This window comes from Leptodactylus fuscus, chromosome 5 (genome assembly GCF_031893055.1).
Source record: "Leptodactylus fuscus isolate aLepFus1 chromosome 5, aLepFus1.hap2, whole genome shotgun sequence".
In the NCBI taxonomy this organism is placed as follows: domain Eukaryota; kingdom Metazoa; phylum Chordata; class Amphibia; order Anura; family Leptodactylidae; genus Leptodactylus; species Leptodactylus fuscus.
This window is the reverse complement of record NC_134269.1, coordinates 185986756-186010002: the sequence shown is the minus strand read 5'-3', so window position 1 is coordinate 186010002 and position 23247 is coordinate 185986756. Positions and strand designations below refer to the sequence as shown.

The 23247-nt window shown below is 42.8% G+C and overlaps 1 protein-coding gene across 1 annotated transcript in view; it reads left to right on the top strand.

Moving 5' to 3' along the window:
• POLR3B (RNA polymerase III subunit B) overlaps positions 1-23247 on the top strand; it is a 76251-nt gene that overhangs the window by 35895 nt on the left and 17109 nt on the right. Inside the window, exons 17-21 of the mRNA XM_075274822.1 lie at positions 4958-5032; positions 7971-8069; positions 9583-9710; positions 17097-17306; positions 21003-21161. Coding sequence (XP_075130923.1) covers positions 4958-5032; positions 7971-8069; positions 9583-9710; positions 17097-17306; positions 21003-21161 — 671 coding nt within the window. The remainder of the gene's footprint in view (positions 1-4957; positions 5033-7970; positions 8070-9582; positions 9711-17096; positions 17307-21002; positions 21162-23247) is intronic.

The following is a 23247-nucleotide window of genomic DNA, read 5'->3' as shown; positions in this document are numbered from 1 at the left end:
AAATCATTAGAACACAACTGGCTGCGGCAGGTAGGGAATATATAAGCTGTGCGAGTGAATATCAGCGGACACCCCAGATTTACAGTTTACGAGGGAAAAGAAACCGGAAGTGACCCCCTAAGTGACCCCAGAGTGACTCCCCCAATCATGGGACATAGTAGGGAATGTGGTGTTTGCAATGTTCTCCACACAGCTTACATATTCCCTCTTCGCCATCCCCTCTGCAATCACGTCCGGGGTACTAATACTCACTACACCCCCTGATATATTCTTTGAGGGGTGCAGTTTTCAAAATGGGGTGACTCCTTTGGGGAATCCAGTTTTCTGGTACGTTATAGGCTCTACAAACATGACATGGCGTCCGGATACCAAACATCTGAATCTGTACTCTAAAAGTTGCATAGCGCTCCTTCCCTTCTGCGCCCTGCTGTGCGCCCAAACTGCAGTTTATGCCACATGTATGACACATGTATGACACTGGTGTACCCAGGATAACGGACGTAATGTCATATGTGGGTATAAACTGATATTAGGGCACAGCCGGACACAGAAGGGAAAAAGGGTTATTGGGTTTTTGGCGCGCAGACGGTTTGGTTTTTGGATGCCATGACACTTTTGCAGAGCTGAAGCGCCAGTAAAGTGGAATCCCCTGATATGAGACCTTATTTTGGAAACTACACCCCTGAAGGATTTATCCAGGGGTACAGAGAGCATTTTTAACCCCCAAGTGTTGCTATAACATATTATCCATAAATGAATACAAAGCTGATTGTGAGAAGTGAAAATGCCAATTTTTCCAAGAATCGGTCATTTCAGTGCGTAATATGTTGTGTCCGACTCGTATCAGAGATGAACGCTCTGAAAGCTGTTATGCCCGGGATAACCGCTTAACAGTTTTTGGAGTGTCTCTGCTGACATAAGTTGGGCACAACATATCAGATACTGAAATGGCGAATCTCTGGAAAACTCCATTTTTAACTTCTCATTATCAGCCGCAATTTCATTTCTGGAAACCAAATAAATGCAACCCTCAAGGGTTAAAAACGCTCGCTACACCGCTTGATAAATGCCATCTGTGGGCTAGTGTCCAAAATGGGGTGGTATGTCTGCAGATTCCACTTCAGGGGCTTTGCAAAAGTGGCATGGTGTCCTAAAACCAAACTGTGCTCCAAAAACCAATATAGCGCTCCTTTCCTTCTGTGCCCGGCTGTGTCCAAACAGCCTTTCTACCTACATATGGCATTAAGTCTGTTATCCGGGGTACACCAGTGTCATACATGTGGGCATACACCGCCATTTGAGTACACAGCAGGGCGCAGATGTGAAGGAGCGCTATGTGCTTTTGGAGTGCAGATTTAGATTGTTGGTTTTTGGACACCATGTCATATTTGCCGAGACCCTAAAATTTCCCCTACAAAATGGGGTCACTTCTTGGCGAATTCCAGTTTACTGGCACCTCCAGGGCTCTGCAAAAGCAACATGGCGCCCCGAAAGTCCCTCTAACACTGTACCCCAATAGCTAAAAAGCCCACTGCTCCTTCCCTTCTGAGCCCTGCTGTGTTCCCAAGCAGCAGTTTACACCCACATATATAATTTTTTGCCCCTCGGGATGGCCCCTTAATAGTTTTAGGAGTGCAGGTCTCTGACAACACAAAGTGGGTGCAACGTATTGGGCACCGAAATGGCATATTTCTTTAAAAATTTCAATTTTCATTTTGTACATTAATTTTTGGGAAGCATTTTTAGGCTCAAAATGATAATACCCCTTGATACATTCCTTGATGGGTGTAGTTTTTAAAATGGGGTCACATTTGAGGGGTTTCCATTGTATTGGTACTTTAGGGGTTCAGCAAATGCGACATGGCACCTGAAAACTATTCCAGCAACATCTGCCCTCCAAAATCCAAATAGCGCTCATTCCATTCTGAGCCCCACCATGTCCCCATACAGCAGATTATGGCCACATATGGGGTATTGCCGTGTTCAGGAGAAATTGTGTAACAAACTGTGGGGGGCTTTCTCTCCTTTAACCCTTTGTGAAAATGAAAACTTTGGGGATAAAGGGACATTTTACTAATTTTTAACCTACACATCCCTAAGTTAGTAAAATCTGTGAAATGGCTATAGGGTCAAAATGTTCACTATACCCCTCAATGAATACCTTAAGGGGTCTAGTTTATAAAATGGGGTAATTTATGGGGGGTTTCAATTGTTTTGGTATCTCAAATCTTGTTTGAATGTGCAATGGGCCTGAAATATCTGCAAGCAAAATTTGTGTCTTGAAATCCAGTTGGTGATCCCTTCTTTTTGGGCCCTACCGTGCGTCCGTACATAGAATTAAGGCCACAAAGTGTACATTTTTGAACACGGGAGAAATGGGGCCATCTATTTTGGGGTGTTTTTCTTCATTTTCATGTGTTATGTGCAAAAAAACTGCCTTTAAAATTACTCTTTTGTGTAAAAAATATGAGAATTTTTTGTTTGATGCAAATTCTTTTAAAACCTATGGGTCAAAATACTCACTATACCCCTCAATGAATACCTCAAGGGGTCTAGTTTATAAAATGGGGTCATTTATTGGGGTTTTCAATTATTTTGGTAACTCAAATCTTGTTTAAATGAGCAATGGGCCTGAAACATTTAGAAGCAAAAATTGTGTCTTGAAATCCAGTTGGTGCTCCCTTCTTTTTGGGCCCTACTGTGCGTCCGTACATGGGATTAAGACCACAAAGTGTACATTTTTGACCACGGGAGAAATGGGGTCATCTATTTTGGGGTGTTTTTCTTCATTTTCTTGTGTTATGTGCAAAAAAAACGGCCTATAAAATGATACTTGTGTAAAAAATATGAAATTTTTTTTGTTTGACGCAAATTTTCTCAAAACTTATAGGGTCAAAGTACTCTCTATACCCCTCAATGAATACCCTAAGGGGTCTAGTTTATAAAATGGTGTCATTTATGGGGGGTTTCAATTGCTTTGGTAACTCAAATCTTGTTTGAATGTGCAATGGACATAAAATATCTGCAAGCAAAATTTGTGTTTTGAAATCCATTTGGCCCTCCCTACCTCTTAGGCCCTACTGTATGTGCGTACATAGGACTAAGGCCACAAAGTGAACATTTTTTAACACGGGAGAAGTGGGGTGATATATTTTGGGGTGTGTTTCTTCTTTTTGATGTGTTGTGTGCAAAAAAACTGGCTTTAAAATTACACATATTTGAAGAAAATGAAAATGAATTTTTTTTTGTCATTTGTAATAATTCTTGCAAAACAATATTTGTTTGATCAAAATGCTCACTATACCCCTCAAAGAATACCTGAAGGGGTCTAGTTTTCCAAATTGGGTCATTTAATGGGAGTTTCTGTCATTATGCCACCTATTCCTGTCTGCAAACATCGCTTAGTACAGGAAAAAATGACACACTCAAAATTTCCAAAATTTGCTTATAAAGTTGATAAACTTGTAAATTGTCTAAGTTACTCAAATATGCTAAAATTATCTCAAATATGCTTGAAACACAAAAGGAACATTTGGAAATATATAACTACTAACTTTTTTGCCCTGTATTATTGTGTATATGTGAGATATCGCAGCTAAAAATGGAAAACATTGAAAAATTTTCAAAATTTTCAGCATTTGCGAGTTTTTTAATAAATTTACACAAGTTATATCAGTCTAATTTTACCTTCTCAGTAAAGTACAACATGTCACGAAAAAACAATATCAGAATCGCTTGGATGCAATATACTGTTACAGAATTATTCACTGATAAAGTCACACAGGGCAAATTCCAAAAATTTGGCTTGGTCATTAAGGTCCAAAACAGGCTGGTCACTAAGGGGTTAAAGGGGTTTTCTGGGATTTTTTTTTTTGTTTTTTTTGTTTGTGACCTATCCCCATGGATCAGCTGAATGATCCCTGAGCTCCACTTCCGCGTCACAGGCCATGCGACGTCGCATTCACCAGTCAATTAAATGGGCTGAACTGCAATACTAAGCAAAGCCAAAAGCACAAATATACAGCGTTGCAGTAGGTAAGTACTGAAGAGCAGGCAGCGTTCATGCTGCGCTGCATCATCTTCAACCATCTGATTGGCCGGGGGTGCAGGTGTCAGACCCATCATGTTTGTTTATCTTTATAATAGAAGATAAAGACCTGTTTACAAGACTTGTTTAACGTCCGTTGTTGTCATCTTATGACGCAAGACAGCAAAGGACATTAGCAACGGTACTGTGAACCCCTAAGGCCCCGCCATGTTGCAGAAATGTGCTTTTTTTTTGTAGCAGACTTTGCTGCAGCTTTTTTAGTCAAACCCAGGAGTTGGCTACAAAAGTAATGGGAAATATAAAGGAAGCTCTTATACTTTGTAGCGTTTGTTTTCCCTGAGAAATAGCACACCGCTGTCACCTGTGGCTTTCTTTGGTATTGCAGCTTTTAGACTGATTCTCTATTGTACAGTGGGTAGTGCGCTGGCTTGATAAGCCCTGCTCTGCCACAGGAATTTCTGCATGTATGACATGTGGTATACAGTACCTAGTCATAAAATAGGAGCATCTTCTTTCTGGGCTGTGCGCATGGTCCTAACTAGCGTAGATTTCAGGCATCACCAGTAAACCGGTGTGAATGACTATGACTCTTGCTATGCCCCCTTCCAAGGAAATGGTGAGGGTAGCATAAAAGAAAAAAAGACTAAATTTTTGTGCAAAACCTTGGACCTCCATGTGTTGAATGCCAGACCCCTTACACAGAGCTCTCCCTGTACAATTTTGTATACGTAGAAGGTGGATAATCTCCATATTTATGTCCAATATATGTCCATGATACTAGGATGCAATGTTCACATATGTTTGGATTTGCTATTGTCCTCTCCACAACCAGACATGTGGATGTCTTGGTGCAAAATTAAATATGGCATTCCAGATTGTGACTACTACTTTAATATTCATTTCTTGCAGACCCTACATTATTGTGAAAAACCAAAGATCGATGGTGACCAACAAGCACATCATAGAGCTGTCTCAGGGATACAGGTCAGTAGTGAAAGCGGTTTATCGTGGAATATAGAACTGATCTCATCACTACAGACCAGAACCTTTGTAGGTCTAGGAAAATTGTTGTCCGGATGCAAATCCATGCCTTTTATTCATTGACTTTGAAAAATGGAAACTGTATCGGACAGCTTTGATTCTTGGCCTGCCGTTTTGATACAGTGCATGGCTCCCTGCTATAAGACATACATGACACTGACTCCTGCTAAGTCTATAGGTATGTCTGTGGAACCATGCTGCGGCTTAGTGCTGCCACCTGGTGGAGAGTAAATACTTCATGAGAGGTGAAAGGGATTCTAGCATTAGAATCCCATTCTCCACAAACACCATGTCAGAATAGCCTTTAGAAAGCCTTCTCCTACCTTTCTTTTTCTGTTCCATGCTGCTGTTTGAGAATTTTCGGTTTACTACTTCATGCAAATGAGTTTTCAGACAGCACAGGAGGCGTCCCCTGTGCTCAAAGAATGGATGTAATGGATGGACCAACCTGTTTGGGATACAGGCCGAAGGACAGTGCTCACCCGGAGATGCCAGAAACTTCTTTATTATTGGAATGAGAACATTGCACAACGCGTTTCAGACCACTGATGGTCCTTTCTCAAGTGCACAATTGCTTAAAATGACACAAATAAATACATCATAATTAAAAACCCTCCATTCTCTAAAAACACTAGTGTTTTTAATTATGATGTATTTATTTGTGTCATTTTAAGCAATTGTGCACTTGAGAAAGGACCATCAGTGGTACGAAACGCGGTGTCTAATGTTCTCATTCCAATAAGAACGAAGTTTCTGGTATGTCCTGGTGAGCGCTTTCCTTCGGCCTGTATCCCAAACAGGTTGGTCCATCCATTGCATCCTTATATTACGTTCTTGTGACGTCACTGCAGCTACTGCCTATTGAACTGTCCTACGCTACCAGCACTGACTTGTGTTTAAAGGCTCCGTCGGGCTGTTGTGACTCCATCACAATCCAACTAGGTGAGCAGACACTCGTCTATCTGTGCTTCCATTTCACTCAGTGATAATACACGAGGATCGGCTCGGGGTCTCTCCTTGTTTTCCTGTGCTCAAAGAAGACATTCTTCCAGAGATCCAGCGCCACCTCTCTTTTCTTCTGCAGACTCCTCTCCGTCATGTCATTAGCCACCGAGTCTCTGTTCGGGATACAAATCTCGCGCATACTCAGTTGGCTCTGTCTTGTTGCGTTGGGCACAGCCGACTGCGCATGTCCGTTTATTCATTTTCCTGTGGCCTCTTACAGCATGCGCAGTATGCTCGTGTAAGAGGCCATAGGAAAATGGCTGAACAGACATGCACAGTCGGCTCTACCCAATGCAGCATGGCAGATCCAACTGAACATGTGCGGGATTGGAATCCCGAACAGAAGCTCGGCGGCGGAGAGGCATCTGCAGAAGAAGAGAGAGGGAGCGCTGGATATCCAAAAGAGGACAGGGGACGCCTCCTCTGCTTTCTAAAGACTCATTTGCATAATGAAGAAAAGCAAAAATTCTCAGAAACTGCGGTATAGAGCAGAAAAAGAAAGGAGATCAATAGCCTATCTAAAGGCTATTCCAACATAATGTTTGTGGAAAATGGGATTCTAATGATGGAATTCCTTGAAGTGAAATACCCATTAAGATGCTGACACTGTTGGGGATGCTGGCATCATGGCGCATGTTTTCATGGAATCCTTCAGGTTTCAATAGACACAACAGCTCAGCTTTATTAGCATCAACAACCAGTTCACACAGGGAACAGTGCAACTTCCATTGTCATGATTGATGGGGGTTCTGCGTTTGACCCCTAGCGATCAGACATCTAATGTTTGTAGAACCGCTTTAAGAGGGTATTCCTATCTCATCACCAAAATGTGTCATCACTAACTAATCTTTGGGGTATAACCTCAGGGGGATGCAGCGCTATATAACCTTCTAAATGTGCAGGGAAATGCAGCTGGCTTCATTCACTTATATTGGGGTGTATAGTAGGGGGCTGCTGGTACCATTGCACACAGTGAAGGTATGCAGTACTGAATTGACCTCCACTTCATTCTCCAGGTTGGTAGATGTATCCTACTGATATGTTGTCACATTAGGAGAAGGTAATGCTTCTTTATAGGGATTTTTTTTAGGGACATTACTTGATGATCTTCCATTAGGTCATTTGAAGATCAGTGGAGATCCGATCAGTTTTCTGAATAACATGTGATGTCATATTCATCATTCACATGGCCTACTCTCAGCTCAGTCCCGTTCAGGTGAATGGGACTGAGCTGCAATACCAAACACAGCCACTTAACAATGTACGGCACTCTGCATGGTAAGTAGTGGAGAGGCTGCAGCACTCACTCAAACACTGCGGCCCTTCAAACAGCCCGCAAGTATCAGAACCCCACAATCTAAAATTGATGACTTATTGTAATCATCAGTCAGTGATTATTAAGCCTGGAAAGCCCCTTTAAATTTGGGTTGGGTACATGAAGACTGTAATACCATTCCAAACAACCATTTGTGACGATCTTATTGATTTTCTTTTTCCTATTTTGTGTACAGCGCTCACATATTCTCATCTTTTTTTCGCCTTTATTTCATTTTGTCATTGTTATAACTGTAAATGCCAATTATAAAGTGTAGAAAAAAACACGAGGGATAATACCAGGATTTGGATTTCCCTTAGTATAGTCCTATTCATATCAGAAGAGAAGTATCACCCAGAGTATAGAGGGTCTTAAGTACAGCAAAGCTCTTAAAAAGTGATAAGAAGGAATAAAGCAGATCCTCTCGAGGCCGTGTCTGGCTCCTTGTGCCTGGCAGACGACTTGAGCAGGTGATCGCTCCTGGGATCAGGGATTTTATACATGGCTGTTATTACGTGAGTGGTGGGCTGCAGGCCTCATTATTTCACTGACCGTTTGCAGGAGCTTTGAGGATTTTCTGCATGAAGGTCTGGTGGAATATTTGGACGTGAATGAAGAGAACGATTGTTACATATCCCTGTATGAACACTCGATAAACAAGTAAGTTACCGCTTTTATAGTGTTTTGCAAAAACTTTAAATTTAAAAGGTACCTGAGTTTTCATGAAAAATTGATATGTGCAAGGTCCCGGTGGGCAATTTGTTCTCTGGCTTTGTAAGTCTTCATGATGTCCTATCAGTTTTTGTGTTGTTAATAGCCCCATTATGGCTGCAGCACATTTTACATTTCACCCTGAGACAGAGAGCTTGTACAGTACAGAGCAGTCTGCCCCACCTCATCCTTTATTACTACTACTCTTTTATTTACATATAATTCTGCTTGAAGTAACTGTAAAATAGCAAACAAGTAGCTGAGAAAAGGCCAAATCACCATAACATATGAGATCCTGGGACACTTGACTGCAAATCCAGGTTATGATGAAGCTAAAAAGATCATTCACAGAAGAAAGAAAAATCTGAGTACATTCAGAAAAACTGCTTAGTGTTTATGACTAACATCCCATCAGCAATAACATAAGCAGCTGGTCAGAAGTAGATAAACGCTCCTTAGACTCACTATGAGAAGCTACAGACTCCTTCCGTGCTGTGTGTAGACTTGGAGAGGGAGTGGCAGGTCTCTCTCCACAGCATCTACATTTCCTGTGTTCCCCTCTTGTACCTGATGGTTTCTAAAAACAGAAATCTCCAAGTAACAGGGAGTGAGCAGCAAATTCAGGCAGAACACAGCAACACTATTTTCATTACAGTTTACTACGTTTTGGTTAGTGAGAATTGGACCTCGATAGGATTTGTTGTATTGCTGCTGGGGCTACATGGCGCCTGGGCTAAGTTCACAGTGTTCTGCCAGTGCTCTGCCTTTCTCATAAGTAAGGACTTATGCACACAACTTTATTTTTGGTCCATGTGCCTATCTGTTATGATATATACGTAATAGCATACAGACCTATTCACTTCTTTGGTTCTGTATACATGGCTGTATTTTTTAATTTTTTTTATGAACCTGGGGCCGTAGGACTGAGCCACAAATTATGGAGCAAGTCCTATTGGTGTCCGTTTTTGCTTGGTCCTTTTATTTTGATGTGATCTTTATCATCCATGTTGGTTCTGCTATCCACAGACCCGCACAAAACTACAATCATGAGCACGAAGCCTTATGAAAGTGAATTAGATTTTGTTTTTATGTGCAGTTTGCTGTAATATCACAAGGCTTTATTTCTGGCGACTGGCATTTTGCATTCGCAGCAACTTGCGGGTGGAAACATAACCACGTTCAACCACTTTCTTTAGATGACTTTTCTATCTTCGTTTTATTTCATAAGTAGGCCTGCCAACTTTAAGTCAAAAATGTTTAAGTTGGTAGGCCTACCTACAAAATAAAACTGAGCTTGCATGTAAACTAGAGCAACTGCTAGCCATCCGATAATAAGCAGCCATTCATATAATATCTTATATTGTATCGTATTGCTGTGATGTTTAGTATATGATTAGATACGTTATAGTATTATATGATATTTGTGTCCTTTTTTTTGTTTTTTGTTTTTTTTGTGTCTTAGGCAGACCACTCATTTGGAGATTGAACCCTTCACGTTGCTTGGGGTTTGTGCTGGGCTTATCCCGTACCCACATCACAACCAGTCCCCAAGAAACACGTATCAGTGTGCTATGGGGAAACAAGCTATGGGTAAGAGATCCGTTGTTGTTGTTGTCATCGTCGTCGGTTGTCTAAGAGTGTAAGCCTTCAGAGCATATAGCTCATGTCAACTCCCAGCATTCCTGTTACCAGAGAGCAGTGCATGATGGGAGCTAGAAAAATTGTTACGATCAGATACATTGCGTGTCCCATTCCTTTTTGTATAATATCAGTAAAGAACCAGAAGATATTTGACTGTCAATATAGTTAATGCTAAATGACAGATTTATTAAGACTGGTGAGGGCGGGTTCACACCTGCGCCTGATCTCCGTTATGCAGGTTTCTGTTTCCTGCCCGTGAGAGTCTTCTGCTCTCCACGGCGAAACCGTTTTTTTTGTTTGTTTTTTTTTTTAACCGGGCACAAAGTCGGACATGCAGGACTTTGTGTCTGTTTAAAACAAAAACAAAAAAACAGTTTCGCCGCGGAGAGCAGAAGATGCTCAGGGGCGCTCACCGGTGGACAGTCAATGTTGGTTTCCGTCTTCTGCCGACAGAAAACGGAAACCTGCATAACGGAGATCAGGAGCTGGTGTGAACCCGCCCTGAGTCTTAATAAGGGCTCGTTCACATCTGCGCCCGGGAGTCCATTCTACAGGTTTCCGTTTCCTGCACAAAACAGGGCAGGAGACGGAAACCTGCCGGCATCTTTTCAAACCCATTCATTTGAATGGGAATGAAAAGCGTCCGGCTGTGAGTGCCGGTGAGCGTTTTATGCTCTTTGCGGCGAAACCGTTTTTTTTTAAACTGGACACAGAGTCGGACATGCAGTATTCTGTGTCCGGTTTTTAAAAAAAAAAAAAAAAAAAAAACGGTTTCGCCACGGAGAACATAAAACACTCACCGGCGCTAACAGCTGGACTCCGTTCTCAGGTTTCCATCTTCTGCATGCATATGTATATATTGTGTGTATATAAGTCGCAGGTAACTTTCAGTATCCTTACTAAACACAGTAGTGGTGCATTACTCCTTATGATACACATCTCAGCTGCGTGTAATGAGGTTCTGCAGCAGCTAAGGTTTGCATTGGGATGTTCTGCAGAAGCTGAGGTGTGTGCTATGAGGTTCTGCAGCAGCTGAGGTGTGTATTATGATGTTCTGCAGCAGCTAAGGTGTGTATTATGATGCTGTGCAGAAGCTGAGATGTGTATTGTGCTGTTCTGCAGCAGCTTAGGTATGTATGATGTTCTTCAGTAGGTTAGTGCGGTACTTTGATGTTCGGCATCAGCTGAGGTGTGTAGTATGATGTTCTGCAGCAGCTGAGGTATGTGTTATGATGTTCTGCAGCAGCTGAGGTGTGTATTATGATGCTCTGCAGCAGCTGAGGTGTGTATTATGATGCTCTGCAGCAGCTGAGGTGTGCATTGTGCTGTTCTGCAGCAGCTTAGGTATGTATGATGTTCTTCAGTAGCTTAGTGCGGTATTTTGATGTTCTGCAGCAGTTTTTAATTGACTTGTTTTAAATAATAAAATCATCTCACAAAAAAGTGAATTTTGATAGTAAGACGACAGCCTGCGCCGCTTGAGCCAGAGAACCGCTTTAGACACAGATTTCCGGGTAGTAAGAAGAAACGCGGGGCCAGTTTTTGCCTTTCTTGGCTGGAAAACCTTTAGTTTCTTGCCACACACAGTCAGACAGGATCCGTGTGTACAGAAAGCCAATTCAGCCCCGCTCGGTCCTTTTGTCGTCTTTCCCCTGAATGAGGTTTTTTTTTCCTCCCTGTCTTTTTTGTTTGGAGTGTCATTTGCAATTCATTGTCTGTGTTTTGTGAGGTTGGTGTATTCAGCTGTCCTGACCCTGGGTCCTGCACATTTAGCTCCTTGGATACAATGCGCTGACGTTACTGCCGATGGTCAGGATACAAAGGCTGCGAGATATCTTAAGCAGTAAAAAAGGCCTTTGTTTCTGCCTGTTATTACCAAACACCTGAATAAAGAATAAGGAGTCAGATAAAAACCCTCACCGAAGAAAGGGAGAATCGACATCAGACGCCCAACGTGTATGAATATGTCATAAAGGAATGAAAACAGAGCTGCGCTGGGACGGATAGAAAGTAAAGTTATAGCAGTACCTTCTATTAAGTTTATATATTCCATTTATAGGGCCAGTTCACACAGAGTTAATGCGCTCGCATTCTGGCACGTATACATGTGTCAGAATGTGAGCGCTCAAAACAGATCTCATTCATTTCAATGGGTCGTTACGGGCGTATAACGCGCGTAATTTTGCGGCCGCAAACATGAGAGTTATAGAAGCCTCACAGTTGGGAGCATTAGAAATTTTCCGTAATTTCCTTTCATTGTGGTGAGCAAGTGAGCTCTCCTTACTACTGACTGAGCGAGCGAGCTCTACTGTCTTGATTCAGCGAGCTCAACTAACTGATTGACTGACCAAGTGAGCTCTGCTGACTGACTGAGCGAGCTCTCCTGACGGACGGACTGACTGAGCGAGCGAGCGAGCGAGCAAGCTCTCTTGACAAGACTGAGTAAGCAAGTGGTGTTCTGATAACCAAGTAAGCGATCTCTACTGAATGACTGAGAGCTGCAGTGTCACAACATCTGGAGAGCCCCAGCTTTGCAGTTTGCCTATTCCTTTGGCTCGCAGTTGGTTTCATTACTCTCGACCTTTATCATTCTTTATTGTTTCTTTATGTGTTATTAAACCAACAATCCTGCTGCATTCACTGCTCGGGATGCCGGGCTTTGTGCCGGGGACCTTTTGTTGTTTGGAAATCACCTGCATAATAATCCGGGTAACTTTACACCGCTATAAAATGTTTTGGAGGAATGTTCAGTCTAACAATACAAAACATCTGACATGTTATGACCTGAGACCTAATCTGAAATCATCTGCGGTGGGCTAATCACATCAACATGGCGGGCCGGGCATTGTGCAGCTGAAGGCAAAGTCTGGGTATTCACTCCTGGACGAGGGGAAATGGATGGATGTGTTATGTATAAAATATATAGAGTGTATATATGTGTGTGTGTGGGTATATGTATATATATATATATACTAGAGGGAGGACCCGGCTTCGCACGGGTATATTACATTTTATGTTTGTGTAGTGGCCCCATAAGAATTGTCCAATTTTGCACTGGTGTATTTTGTATGTTGTTTGTGTGTATGTCCATAAGCGATTATGTGTATCTCATTTTGGATGTCAGTGAAAAACCTGTGATCAGTTGTTATGGATACCTGGAGTAAAGCTGTATCTAATCCTTCCCCGTGTAGTACTGTGTTTAGATGCAAGTATCCAATCCTTGTTGGTGTGGTACTGTGTGCAGATGCACATATCTAATCCTCCCCGTGTGGTATTGTGTGAAGAGGCGCGTATCTAATCCTACGGCATGTGGAACTGTGTGTAGACGTGGGTATCTAATCCTACGGCATGTGGTACTGTGTGCAGACGTGCGTATCTAATCCTACGGAATTTGGTACTGTGTGCAGACGCGCTTATCTTATCCTCTGGCGTGTGGTACTGTGTGCAGACTCACATATTTAATCCTCCCCTGTGTGGTATTGTGTGAAGAGGCGCGTATCTAATCCTACGGCGTGTGGAACTGTGTGTAGACACGTGTATCTAATCCTACGGCATGTGGTACTGTGTGTAGACGCGCGTATCTAATCCTACGGCATGTGGTACTGTGTGCAGACGCGTGTATCTAATCCTATGGCGTGTACAACTGTGTGAAGACACGTGTATCTAATCCTCCCGTGTGGTATTGTGTGAAGAGGCGCGTATCTAATCCTACGGCGTGTGGAACTGTGTGTAGAGGCGTGTATCCAATCCCCCGGCATGTGGTACTGTGTTCAGATGCGCATATCGAATCCTATGGCATGTGGTACTGTGTGTAGACGCGCGTATCTAATCCTCCCCCGTGTGGTACTGTGTGTAAACACGCATAGCTAATCCTCCCCTGTGTGATACTGTGTGCTGAGACACGTATCTAATTCTCTGGCTTGTGGTACTGTGTGCAGAGACACGTATCTAATCCTCCAAAATGTGGTATTGTGTGAAGAGGCGCGTATCTAATCCTTTGGCGTGTGGAACTATGTGTAGACGCGCGTATCTAATCCTACTGCATGTGGTACTGTCTGCAGACGCGTGTATCTAATCCTATGGCGTGTACAACTGTGTGCAGATGCGCGTATCTAATCCTCTGGAATGTGGAACTGTGTGTAGATGCGTGTATCTAATCCTACGGCATGTGGTACTCTGTGCAGACGCGTGTATCTAATCCTATGGCGTGTACAAATGTGTGCAGACGCACGTATCTAATGCTCTGGAGTGTGGAACTGTGTGTAGACGCCTGTATCTAATCCTTCGGCATGTGGAACCGTGTGCAGACGCGTGTATCAAATCCTTCAGTGTGTGGAACTGTGTGCAGAAATGCGTATTTAATCCTCTGGTGTGTGGGACTGTGTGCAGACCCGTGTATCTAATCTTCTGGCGTGTGATACTGTGTGCTGATCTGTGTATCTAATCCTCTGGAGTGTGGAACTGTGTGTAGACGCCTGTATCTAATGCTTCGGCATGTGGAACCGTGTGCAGGCGCACGTATCTAATCCTATGGCATGTGGTACTGTGTGCAGAAGTGCGTATTTAATCCTCTGGTGTGTGGGACTGTGTGCAGACCCGTGTATCTAATCCTATGGCGTGTACAACTGTGTGAAGACACGTGTATCTAATCCTCCCTTGTATGGTATTGTGTGAAGAGGCGCGTATCCAATCCCCCGGCATGTGGTACTGTGTGCAGATGCGCGTATCTAATCCTATGGCATGTGGTACTGTGTGTAGACGCGCGTATCTAATCCTCCCCCGTGTGGTACTGTGTGCAGACGTGCATATCTAATCCTTTGGTGTGTGGAACTATGTGTAGACGCGCGCATCTAATCCTACTGCATGTGGTACTGTGTGCAGACGCGTGTATCTAATCCTATGGCATGTACAACTATGTGCAGATGCGTGTATCTAATCCTCTGGAATGTGGAACTGTGTGCAGACGCGCATATCTAATCCTCTGGAATGTGGAACTGTGCAGACGCGTGTATCTAATCCTATGGCGTGTACAAATGTGTGCAGATGCACGTATCTAATCCTCTGGAGTGTGGAACTGTGTGTAGACGCCTGTATCTAATCCTTTGGCATGTGAAATCGTGTGCAAATGCACGTATCAAATCCTTCAGTGTGTGGAACTGTGTGCAGAAATGCGTATTTAATCCTCTGGTGTGTGGGACTGTGTGCAGACCAGTGTATCTAATCCTCTGGCATGTGATACTGTGTGCTGATCTGTGTATCTAATCCTCTGATGCGTGTATCTCAGTTTGGATATTAGTGTTGTATTGTGCATGTGGAGTGACCGTGTGTATTGCAGTTGGAATATGAGTGAAAGACTTGCAGGTTTGTATTGGCTAAGGGGGGGGCACTGTATTTGGAATGCTGTATCTCAGCAACGGTACGTCCGAGCGAGTTGGAGTCTCGTCTTAAACCTTCCCGGATACCTGAAGTATCTCTGTACCAAATTTGGTGAAGATCGGTCCAGTCGTTTGGTTCGCATTAGAGTACAGACAGACAGACAGACAGACTGACAAGAATTCATTTTTATAAGATAGGGAGATATATATATATATATATATATATATATATATACACAAACCTTACTCTTTTTCCGGCATTTTCTGCTTAAGAGAAATCCGCCGGACCCCATTATAGTATTACAGTCCCTTGAACTTCGTTCAGGTCAGTCATCCAAATGTGTCCCTTTTTTTTCCCCATTACTCTGACAGTTCAGAAGAATGGAAGGACATTTCAGGTGTGAACTTAGCCTGACATTGCTTCCCTTTTTTCCATTTAGATGTTGCAGCAAATCTCACACATGACTTGCATTTATCCATGATTGCAAGGACACACGTGACCTACCAAAATACTAAGGCTAAATTCGCACAAACAATGAAATAACGGACTGTTTTGTTTTTTTTTCTTTAATGGTTTTTGCTTCTGTTTTCACAGATCTTTCATAGACTTGAGCTTACTGATGGATCTGAGAAAACGATAAAAATGGGGCATGTCTAGATTTCAGGAATCATTTACACCAGTAAACTGACCATAAATAATCATATGACCATTTGCATGCCCTCTTTCAGGAAAGTGGCGTAAAAAACGATTTTCGCCCAAAATTAGTGACCTAGCATACAAGGCATAATAAATTTCCTCTATTGTGTTGTTAAGGCTAAGGCCCCACGTTGCGGAAACACAGGTTTTTTTTGTTTTTTGGGGGGTTTTTTTTGAGCCAAAGCCAAGAATGACTGTGGCAAAAGGAATAGAAACTCTGTAAAAAGTTCTTATACTTCTCCCTTCTGCTCAATCCACTCCTGACTTTGGCTCAAAAAAACGCAACAAAATCTGCAACAAAAAAAAAAGCTGTGGTTCCGCAATGTGGTACCTTGGCCTCAAACAGCAATCACAGGGTCGTTTTTGACATTCATGTGTTTGGTCACACAACATTGTGTGACTATTTAAGGACACTTATTCCCTATCCACAGGACAAGGGTTACGTTTTTGATTGCTGGAGTTCCGACCACTGGGTCACCCAGCGATGAGGAGAATGGGTCACCTTCATGCATATTCTGTTTTTGTCATAGTCACATTATGTTGCAAAACGACCACATTTACATTCACTACAGTGCTTGCAAAAGTATTCCTACCCCTTTGAACTTTTTTTTTCCACATTTTGTTACCTTACAACCACAAACTTAAATGCATTTTTATTGAGATTTCAAGTGATCACAAAGTAACAGAGAATTGTGAAGTGGAAGGAAAATGATACACGGTTTTCAAAATTTTACTCAGATAAAAATTTGAAGTGTGATGTGCAAAAGTCTTCAGCCCCCCCTATATCAGTAGAACCGCCTTTCACTGCATTGACAGCTGCAAGTCTTTTGGGGTCTTTGCACACCTAGAGACTGAAGTTTTTGCCCATTTTTCTTTGCAGCCATATTTGCAATCTTTGCAGCCGTCTGTGAACAGAAATTTTCATGTCTTGCCACAGATGCTCAATGGGATTTAGGTCTAGACTGTGAACGGGCCATTCTAACACAGGAATATTCCACTGTAGCTCTGGCTGTAGGTTTAGGGTCATTGTCTTGCTGGAAGGTGAATCTCCTTCCCAGTCTCAAGTCTTTTGCAGCCTCCAACAGGGCGACCATAAGTGCTGCAATGATACAGTGCTGCAAAGGTTGGGCTAGCAGCATGGTACACATGGCTTGGACACTTTCCTGGTCAAATCACTTTTGAATATGTTTGCATAGCCTAAACGTTTTCTATAGAAAATGTTGAGTATAATTTTGTGATTATACATCTTTTTTCTCCCTTTAGGGACTATTGGATACAACCAGAGGAACAGAATAGACACCTTAATGTATTTGCTGGCATATCCACAAAGGCCGATGGTGAAAACAAAGACTATTGAACTCATAGACTTTGAAAAACTTCCTGCTGGACAGAACGCCACCGTGGCGGTGATGAGCTACAGTGGCTATGATATAGAGGATGCCCTTGTGTTAAATAAAGCCTCATTGGACAGAGGTAAGTGACATTCAGGCAGGTGCTAACACTGTATTGTGTGCATGGTAAAGTCCTATTAGCCCAGAATTAATGGGACTGGATAGGTGATGGATACTATGACTCTAGGTTCACTCCTGCACTTGGGTTTCCATTCTTCAGGTCCAATTGGGGACCCGATAAACGGAAACCCAATCCTTTTAAAAAGCAGTTACCCCTGTAAACCTGCGAACCTTGTAGACTATAATGTGGTCCACCCAGTTTCCGCCCAAAAAAATGCAGAGGGCAAAGGACTTTTCTCTCCACATTTTTCAAGCGGATTAGGAGACGACATCCCCGAACAGAATCCAAGCACTGGTGTGAACCCAGGCTTAAAAGGTTTTTCTGGAACTACGATATTAATGACCGTGGTGCCCAGACCAGTGATGTTAGGGTCACTGGTCACATGACCATGTTGCAGCTCTGCCATTCAAGGGAATGAGAGTGAGCTGCAATACCAAGCACAACCACTATAAAATGTATGGCGCTTGGTCGTCCTTTGGTGGACCAGAACAATAGAACCCAGTGTTAGGGTGCATTCACACTGAGTAAACGCTAGCTTATTTTGTAGAGTAAAATTACACTTGTAAATTTTGCTATCCCATTGACTTCAATGATATTTTACAAGCGTATTTTTACTGGCGTATTTTTTACTGGCGTATTTTTTACTGGCGTATTTTTACACTTGTAAAAAAATATCATTGAAGTCAATGGGATAGCAAAATTTACAAGTGTAATTTTACTCTACAAAATAAGCTAGCGTTTACTCAGTGTGAATGCACCCTTAGTGTAAACCTAGAGTAATGTGTATGGAGATTTATCAAATGGCACAAGAGTCATGACAATTTTTCAGCATGCCCAATTTTTTGTTCTAATGGGAGCTAAGCATCTGCCAGCTATGTATTATTCCCTGATCCCCATTGAGAACACGTGTAGTCTCTGCTGAGCTGACATGCATGTGTGTGAAGGGATCGGAAAGAATATCAATCGGCTGAATCGGCTTATTAATATAGATACTAGTCCCCTGGGATACCAATACGAATAATTTCACAGCTACTTCAGCCTGCTGTGCTGACACTCTTACTGTTCGTCACATGACTGACTCTGCTCTACTCCTGCTGCTTGTCCTCAGAGTAGAGCAGGGTAAGTCACATGACAGAGCTGGATTGTCAGCAAAGGAGGCCGGAATAGAAGACTAATCCCTTGGCAGGGCTGTAAAAGCTCTGACCTAATCACTTACGCTGGGTTCACACCTGCGTTCAATGTGTCCGTACTATGGTTTCCGTCTTCTGCATGGCAGAAGACGGAAACCATAGACCGGGTCCGGCCGTGCGCGGCGGTGAGCGTTTTAGGCTCTCCGCCGCGAAACCGGATTTTTTTATCCGGACACAGAGTACTGCATGTCCGACTCTGTGTCCGGATTATAAAACCCGGTTTCGCGGCGGAGAGCGCAAAACGCTCACTGCCGCGCACGGCCGGACAGCTTTCTCACCCATTCAAATGAATGGGTGAGAGTCTCCTGCAGGCTTCCGTCTCCTGCATCTGTTTTATGCAGGAAACGGAAACCTGCAATAAGGAAAGAAGAACGCAGATGTGAACGAGCCCTTAGGCTGCACTACTAGTCTCAACCAGTGGATAAAACTGGCGCTGTTTTTAAAACTGCATTTTTAATAAAATTAAAGTCGATGATTTTTTTGTGTTTTTTACAAACTCATCCTCGTGCCTCTGGTGCTGTAGATTGTCAAAAGCGCCAAAGCTGTAGTAGATCTATTTCTCTCGCCCCTTTCTTCGGCATATTAGAGAACGGTAGTCGCCTATTCATTCCCACCTTCTGTTTGCAAAACAAATTCCGTCCTTATCTGTATTATCATTTGGGCTAATTGGGCTGGGATTTGGGGAGGGGGGTCATTAGTGAGAAATAAATGAGTGTCTCCCGTCACAAGGACTTGGATCACTTTTCCTCCTGTATACACAGCACACGCCAACCTTTTCATCCCTCTAATAGACAAGATGGCCAGCGGCGGTTGCTAGGCTCCCATAAAACCCTTCCCAGACATCCATCTTTGACATTAATGTCTGCTTTTGCTTCTTTTGCGCCTGTGTCAATACAACTGGAACTAAATAGCAGATTTTTTTTTTTCCCCCTCATCTGTAAAATAGAATCCATAAGAAAAATAAAACTCTTGTGTGTGTCGGCCATTGTGTTCAATTCATGGTTGCCTTTCAATAGCTTGCTCCTTAAGCTGTAGCCAACTCTAATATCAGACGGGGGTACCCCAATGCCCATTACTGAGCACGCCATTAAGCAGAGGAGTGCGCCGAGTGAAAAGTTCTTTATTTCAGGTGCCGGGACCTGGGGCTTTGCTTTAAGGAACAATAGGGCAGAGGCGTCTGTCCATGGAGTGATGTTAATTGGAGGTGCCATTCTTTTGTTGGGGGGTATTGAAGCTCGGGGCTCAGTGTGTGTCATCTCTCAGGGTCTCTGACAGGCACATGCTGTCCGTTAATATGGATTTATTTCAAGACCCTCCTATGGTGACTGTGTGGCATCACTACTGCTAAAGGATAGCTTAGCTATTGGTGTATGTACTAGGTGTATTCTGGTTGATTGTTTTCATCTTTTGTGTATTCCCTACAAGTGATATATTATCTATCATATGACTAGTTGTTATGGATGGAATAGTCTAGGGCTGCATGGTGCCAGTTGTGGTAACATTATTACATTAGGTACATCAGGGTACATTATTGTTCCCATTGTATCTCTCTATGAACTCACTCCACCCCCTACCCATAGAGAAACATGGTTGTAGACCAATAGCCATGAAGTTTTGGCTTAAAAGAGTTCTCCAGGGAGACTTTCAGTATGTACTTACCCCGGGTCGTGTGATTGGAACCAGCGCCTAAGTCACTACACCTGCTCCCTCCTAGTCACCAGTACTATGGGGGCTGGCGTTACTAATATAATGATGTATTCAGCAAGCCCCAATAGTATAGCAGTGAACAATTGGGGGCCGGGGGCTGGTTCCATCCCATCACCAGTGGTCAGAACCAGAAACCCACGGGAAGTAAGTACTGAAACCATCCGTTTTTAAAGGGAGTCTGTCACCAGAACAAATCATATGAACCCACCCCTTTAAAGTAAATCCTGAGCTTACATTCATTTTCAGGCCCCAAATTTCATTCTTCTACAAAGCTCCAAATCCCATGATTTATTATATAGATGATCTCTGCCTATATACCCTGTTAGGTCGACTTCATAGAGGGGATTTCTTTGCTTGGGACCTGACTGTTTATAGGAGTGGCCATTATGCAGTACTACTTTTTTCCTGCAGGGGCTGCTGTAGGGAAATTCCCAGGTGAAATCTGATGTCGGAGGTGGGACTCAGAGACACAAACTGATTGTCCCAGTAGCCACATATTGAAAGGGGTTGTTGAGACTTGCTACCACCACAGGGTATTATATATATGGATTTGAGTTGAGCCGCAGCCATGAGCAATGACATTTAAAGCTACCCTAGTGGTGACTGCTGGCTATTTAACTATGACCAAGGTGTCACATCTAACAGACCAGTGCTTTGCTAGTTGTATATTTGGGTTGTTCCACAGCTTCCATATATAACATTGGGACTCTATATGTGTTTGTGAGACCTTCATGTTAATCTTTTGCCTCTCTCATCCTAGGCTTTGGACGTTGTCTAGTGTATAAAAATGCCAAGTGCACTCTGAAACGGTACAGCAACCAGACCTTCGATAAAGTAATGGGTCCTATGCTGGATGCCACCACCCGCAAGCCCATTTGGAGACATGAAATCTTAGATGCTGATGGCATCTGTTCACCAGGTAAGCATCAGTAGCCATATTTGTCTCTGTATCAACACAGCCCTGAACAGGTTTGTCCAGGACTATGATATTGATCCCTGCAACCTCTTCACTAGTTACCAAGTAGAGCGCCATATATTGTGTGGTGGCTGTACTTGGTATTACAGCTCTTCCCAATTCATTTGAATAGGACTGAGCTGCAGTGTGGCCATGTCACCACTGGACGTTATGTTACTGGCTTGAGAAGAAGTGGAGCTCTGTATTATAGTGTTATAGTCACAGACCTTCTATCAATGTCAAATTGGTCGGGGTCCACCAAGCTGTTGTTCTCTGCAGCTGCCTTAAGTAACATACAGAACGGACTTGGAAGTACAGTTGTGTACTGCGTAGTGGCCATAGCAGCTGAGCTACAATAACTTGGACCCGGCTCTACACTGAGCTGCGGAGAACAACTAGTCAGTGGGGGTCTTTAATATCTGTAAGCAAGAAAACTACTTTACCTAAATCCTACTTTTCAATACTTTTCCTAATAGTGTAATAAACTAGTAGTCTGAAAATTCTCCAGATTTCTCACCGTGACTGATGCTGGAATATTAATCTGGTGTATCTTTAGACTAGTCTAAATTTGTGTCTATTATCTGGCTTGCTTTGTGCCAAAATGTTTGCACATGGTAACATGTTATGGCATCTTAAAGGGGTTGTCCAGGATCTGAAGGTATTTGATACTGATGATTTATCCACAGGATAGGTGATTATTATCAGATCAGTCAGGGTTTGGACCAGGACCCCATCCTGATTTGGCTGCAGAAAGCCATACATTAGGTACAGCCCTACTCCTATTTAAGTGAATGAGAGGGGGGGCTGCTGTTCCAGGCTCCCCCCCATTTCAGTGGAAGCTGTATACGAAGTATGGAGCTCCACACACAATAGTGGTGGCAACTGGAACTGCAGTCCCACTCTTATTCACTTGAAATGGATGTATACCTAGTATAGTATATGTCTTCCTGCTGCTAAAACAGATGATAGGTTATGCATATCCTGTGGCTAGATCCTCATTGTCAAATATTTTCCAATCCTTGCAGCCTCTTTTTCATCTAAGCCACTCTTTCTTGTCAAGCTCGTTTGGAAATATGACCTAAAACAAGATTTAACATTATGGGGGAGATTTTCTAAGCAAAACCTGTCAGAATTCTGGAGTAATTTGCACCAAGAAAACAGTCTAATGAGCTTTACGCCTAGTCTCAGTTTAAAGGAATTTTTGGACCTCAAATTGATTTTTAATACTGGTGACCATTCCACCGATGCAGAGGATAGTTTTTCAATATATGATCTGTGAGGTCTAACACCAGGACCCAGACCTATCCTCTTAATAGGTCATCAGTATGAAAAATCAATTTGGGGTTCAAAGAGTGTTTGACGCTTTTTAGACACATTTAATGTCCTAACTTAAGTCAGCTGATAGGAAGTTAGACTAGATAGTCTGAGGCGTAATGTACACAACCGAGTGTGCAGACCTCTCCGAGGGGAGTCCAATGGTCAGATTTTTCCTAATGGTTATAGAACATATCCTATCTTGTTCCATGTCATAAGAACAGAACATATCAGAAGCTCCCATAGAGGTGAGTACATCGTGAAGGGACTTGGAGTGCCATCGCTCCATTCGCTTCCTTGGTGTTGCCTCAGATTGCATTCATGAGCGTCCTTTACAAATGAATGGAGATCTCACAAGCACATTGGTGCATCATTCACGAAGAGGATGCAAGGAGTCCTCCATTCTCCTGATCATTAGGAATCCCCTCTTCTTATAGTCTGACTAATGATTTCAGTCATATCCAACCTCCATGAATTACTCCTAGAAATGTCTGGAAAAAAACCCTGCACACGTCGGTGCACACACATAAAGGAGCCATCGGTGCACATCATCCACAAGTCTCTTTACCCTATAAACTGGGACTTTTGAGAAGTAGAATTTTTTTTTTTTTTTTTTTTTTTTAAATGGTTCATTTCAAGCCGTGCACACAACTTGGTGGTTTTATTTTATGATCACAGTTTTAGTTTGCAGTATGATATACAGTAATTGTAGTCTTTTCTTGTTCTATATTATACG